This window comes from Andrographis paniculata, unplaced genomic scaffold (assembly GCF_009805555.1).
Source record: "Andrographis paniculata isolate CXL003 unplaced genomic scaffold, ASM980555v1 Contig87END, whole genome shotgun sequence".
Taxonomy (NCBI): Eukaryota; Viridiplantae; Streptophyta; class Magnoliopsida; order Lamiales; family Acanthaceae; genus Andrographis; species Andrographis paniculata.
The window spans coordinates 970,776-976,109 of NW_026137625.1; the positions used below are offsets into that span (position 1 = coordinate 970,776).

The 5,334-nt window shown below is 37.1% G+C and overlaps 1 protein-coding gene across 1 annotated transcript; it reads right to left on the reverse strand.

Moving 5' to 3' along the window:
* Positions 1–2,920: 2,920 nt before the first annotated feature.
* Positions 2,921–3,899, reverse strand: LOC127242568 (uncharacterized). Its single transcript, XM_051262149.1, has 2 exons — positions 3,845–3,899; positions 2,921–3,345 (listed from the first exon to the last, which is right to left on the reverse strand). Exons 1-2 carry the CDS (start codon positions 3,897–3,899, stop codon positions 2,921–2,923), a joined length of 480 nt encoding a protein of 159 aa, XP_051118106.1.
* Between the last annotated feature and the right edge of the window lie 1,435 nt (positions 3,900–5,334).

Below are 5,334 nucleotides of genomic sequence, written 5' to 3' on the forward strand. Positions count from 1 at the left end.
TGCACCTATTGCACTGAGATATGGTACTTCAGGACCAAGTATCTCTTCATCATCCTCTTTTGGTCTAAATGGATCCTTGTTAGGATCAAATGACCTGACGATCATTGGGGTACTCAATGAATGTGCTTTATCTATATAAAATCGTTTCAATACCTTTTGGTTATAGGCGGTTTGGTTGATGAATATTCCATTATCCATATATTCAATTTTCAGACCAAGGCAAAACTTTGTCTTTCCAAAGTCTTTGATCTCAAATTCTCTTTTCAAATATTCCACGACTGATTGGAGCTCTTCAGTAGCTCCGATAATATTGAGATTATCAAAATATACTGCAATGATCACGAATTTTGACCCATTTTTCTTTATGAAAACACATGGGCATATTGGGTCGTTAGTGTAACCTTCTTTGGTTAAACACTCAAGTGAGACGGTTATACCACATGCGTCCAGATTGTTTAAGTCCATACAAAGACTTTTGTACTTTGATAAAACAACATTCTCTGGGATTTGATTGCATGCTTCAGGTATGTTATATCCTTCAGGGATTTTCACATAAATATAATTTTCCAGTGAGCCATATAAGTAAGCAGTAACTACGTCCATGAGGCCATGTCAAGTTTTTCATGCACTGCTAGGCTTACGAGGTATTTAAATGTGATACCATAACTGGGGAATATGTCTCATCATAATCAATCACAAGTGTTTGTGAGAATCCTTGAGCTACAAGTCTTGCTTTGTATCGTACAACTTTATTGTCTTTATTTTTTTTCTCACAAATACCCATTTGCACCCAACTGGCTTAACACATTCTGGTGTTTGAATTATAAGTCCAAAGGCATTTCTTTTGGCCAGTGAGTCTAGTTCAGACTGGATCACATCTTTCCATTTTGGCCAATCGTTTCTTTTCCGACATTCATCAACTGATGTTGGTTCGGGATCCTCGTCATTTTCCATTATATCAAGTGTCATGTTATATGCAAATGCATTATCGATGACTATTTCATTGCGGCTCCAACTTTTATTTGTAGCGATGAAGTTAATTGAATTCTCGATAACTTCATTTTCTTTTGAGGTGGGCTCTTCAGGAGCATCTTCTTCAAGGATTTGTTCCTTGTCACTGCAAATTGTTTGAGGGATTGAATCATTAATCAATACTTTTTTCTTTCGGGGATTCTTATAATTGGAACCTACAGGTCTGTCACGCTTCAAATGCATAGAGGATTCATTTGCACTTTTCATATGTCCTTCTGGGATTTTAATTTTGCCGGAGCTTTGCTAGAGGAATATATGACCTGGTGACTCTGCTAGCGTCATTAAATGTATCCGGTAACTGATTTGCAATTTGTTGCAAATGTACAATTCTTTGTACTTCTAACTCACACTGTTGTGAACGAGGATCCAGGAAGTTCATAGGTATTTTCCAAGAAATTTCATTTTTCAGTTGATTTTGTTTTCCCCTTAATGTCGGGAAATTTGTTTCGTCAAAATGACAATCTGCGAATCACGCAGTAAACAGATCACCCATCACTAGTTCGAGGTATTTAATTATCGACGGTGATTCGTACCCGACATAGATTCTCAATCGACGTTGATGACCCATTTTTGTACGTTGAGATGGTGCAATTGGTACGTAAACCGCTCATGCAAAAATCCTCAAATGAGAAATATTGGACTCTTTTCCAAACACTAATTGTGTTGGGGAGTATTTCTGATAATTTTTCGGTCTAATTCGCACAAGTTCTGCTGCATGTAATATCGCATGTCCTCAAGCAGAGACGGGGAGTTTGGATTTCATCAATAATGGTCTGGAAATTAATTGTAGTCTTTTAATAAAGGATTCTGCCAGACCATTTTGGGTGTGGACATAAAGAACAGGGTGTTCAACGGTTATTCCCAAAGTTATGCAATAATCGTCAAATGCTTGTAATGAATATTCACTGGCATTATCAAGAAGAATTTTCTTTATTGGATAATCAGGAAATTGTGCTCGCAACTTAATTATTTGTGCAAGTAACCTTGCAAACGCTATATTACGCGTAGATAACAAGTATACGTGTGACCATCTCGTTGACGTATCAATGAGCACCATAAAATATTTAAATAGCCCACATGGTGGATCTACAGGTCCACATATATCACCCTGAATTCTTTCCAGAAATGGTGGGGATTCAGTCCCAACTTTGGTTGGTGACTGTCTGATTATCAATTTGCCTTGTGAGCATGCAACACACACGAATTAATTTGAATGCAAGATCTTTCGATCTTTCAATGAATGGCCAATGGAGTTTTCGATTATTCGCCTCATTATGGTATTTCCAGGATGCCCGAGCCGATCGTGTCAAATCAAAACTTCATTTGATTGCGTAGACTTCAAGTCTACTGCATATGTTTCAACCGTACTTATTTTGGCATAATACAAGCCAGAGGACAATGAAGACAGTTTCACAACTGCACATTTATTTCCATTTATGATTTTTGTAATCACCAAATATTCATTATTTGTCTCGTTTACTGTTTTAATATGATATTCGTTTATACGAATATCAGTGAAACTCAGCAAATTTCTTCGAGTTTTACTCGAGAATAGTGCATTTTGTATTTCAAGTCTGATTTCTTCAGGGAAACAGATAACGGCCCTTCCGGAACCTTCAATTGTCGCACTGCCACTTATTGTGCTGACTTTTGATTTTCCCAACTTCAGGTGGGAGAAATACTATTTGTATTTCAATATCGTGTGCGTGGTTGCACTATCGCTTAGGCAAATATGGTCCTCTTTATAATATGTACTGTGACACGTGGCATTCATATTCTTTTAAGAATAAAACAAACAAAAACACAATACATTAATATAGCCGATGAAATACAAAATGATACAAAAAGAGGGGTATTACAAAAAGTAATAAAACAGTAAAATACATAGTCACTTGGCACCTTCAGGGTGCTCAAGGAAGTCTGCTGTATCAAGATGCATAAGGTCGCTGTTTAGGACATCATCATATGTGTCATCATTGTTCTGTTCAACGAGGTTTACACTAGCAGACGTGTTCTTCAAGACATCATCATATGCGTCATCATTATTCAGCTCAGAGATATTTACGTCAGCAGACGTACTTTTCCTTTTCAGCGAAGCTTGGTACAAATCAGCCAAATGGTTAGGCGTTCTGCAGACGCGCGACCAGTGTCCCTTTGTGCCGCACCTGTGACACTTATCTTCATAATTTCTTTTCAGCTCGTCATTCTGCCACTTCAGGGGCTTGTATGGTTTCTTGCCATTATTTCGACGATGTTGGGGACGGTCGCGTTTTTGGCCCCTGCCATATCTCCGGCCTTTGTTGTTTCCACGGCCTGGATTTGCAGATTGTACCGCATTCGCTTAAGGGAATGGACTGGAACCTGTTGGCCTGGATGCATGATTTTTCAACAACAGTTGATTGTTTTGTTCTGCAAACAAAAGACAGACAATAAGATCTGAATATGTTTTGAAGCCTTTCTCTCGATATTCCTGTTGTAAAAGCAGGTTTGAGGCGTGGAATGTAGAGAATATTTTTTTCCATCATGTCACTGTCATTAATATTCTCGCCGTATAGGTTCAACTATGAGGTGATCCTGAACATGACGGAATTATATTCAGTGACTAATTTGAAGTCCTGCAACCTCAAATTGTGTCATTCGCTGCGGGCTTTCGGCAATACGATCAACTACAGGTGATCATATATTTCTTTTAGTTTATTCCACAAGTCAAGAGGATTCTTGACTGTGAGATATTTCATATTCAGTCCTTCATCGATATGATGTCGGAGGAATATCATTGCCTTTGCTTGGCTCTGATTTGTGGCATTATTGCCTCTCGCAATCGTTTCACCCAGGCCCATCGATTTCAAATGAATTTCAACATCCATGGCCCACGACAAATAGTTTTTGCCAGAAATGACAAGTGAGATGAATTCTTGTTTTGCAATGTTAGTAGCCATAATAATATTGAAATATACCTACCATGTCGAAAAAGCAGATCGTGCTGATAACGTGTTGTAAATATTAATATTATAGGAATAACAAATAGGAATATTAATTATCTCTACCATTAATCACTATTTTGTATAAATATTAATATAATATATTTAGTGTATATATGTATTATAGTATGCAATATATGAGTATATATATTATGTAGGCATATATATAATCTGAAGTGTAATACATATATATATATAAGCGTGTGTGTTAAGGGAGAGAGAGCAAGAGGGGCGATATGATATGAAATTGATTGTTTTTAATCTATGTCAAAATAAATACAATAGGTCTAGTATTTATAAGGAGCTTAGGACCTACAATACTAGGTTGAGAGAGAACAAAAAATTCATCTAATAATAAAGGAGTACGTATGTAAGGACAAGACATTCACATCCAATATTATGAACTTTACACGTATGTGTATGTAATAAATATGATTTTTTGAATTCTTTTTAAATTTTGTAAATTTGAAAAAATTAATAATAATAAAAATAAAAATAAAAATAAAAATTTAGTATGTTTTATAATAGGGATAATTGGACTGACATCCCTACTTTTACAAATTCTTTTGAGTTCAGTCCCTAATTATTATTTGTTTGAGTTCAGTCCCTCCTTTTTCATTCTCCTTTATCCCCAATCCCCTATCCATTCAATTCTTTCCCAATCTCTCTAAATTGCTGTTAAGACTCGCGCAAAATCAAAGCTATCACTCCGGCTGCCAATTACCCGAAATCTTCAAATCGATCGAGAGCAGTCCGATTGCCCAGTGTCTGTGCTCATGAAAATCTATTTCTCCCTGCCTATTCCTATCTCTCTATTTCAATCTTCACTCCAAAATTGACTATTTTTTTTTTGCGAAAAATTGGAACTGAAATTCGCCTAAAATCTTGTGATTGCAAAATCGTCACCTTCGTGTACATCTGATCGTGCTCGGTGGCTGTCGACGGCTATGGAATTCACGAAATTCATTTGCCCTAATTTGCTTGAACCGCCATGAAAGAGGGAAGTGGTTTCAACCTCCGAACAACACCGTAAAGGCAAGTCGAGAAACATAACAGAGGTAGAATCGCATGATGAAGAGAGAAGCAAGAGAACATTTGGTTTGAGATAGAGATTTAGAATGAATGTAAGTGTAAGAGCTGTCTTCAGGAATGCCACCGCTGCTGTTTGATGAGAGGAAGAAGTTGTTTGGTGCTATTTCGGAGTTGATTGGAGGAGTGCGCTGTTGTCTCCGTGCGTCGCTGTTTGGTCGGAGAAGAAGCTATTGTGATCGTATTGGGCGTTTTCAATTTCATCCGAATTGAATCTCTGCAACACGAACAC

Excerpts from the sequence above, each read along its gene's own strand:
- LOC127242568 (XM_051262149.1), bottom strand. The coding sequence starts at position 3,899 with ATGGATGTTGAAATTCATTTGAAATCGATGGGCCTGGGTGAAACGATT. Across the intron at positions 3,346-3,844 it reads GGGTGAAACGATTGCGAGAG|GCCGTGGAAACAACAAAGGC; the intron begins GCAATAATGCCA and ends CTGCAAATCCAG.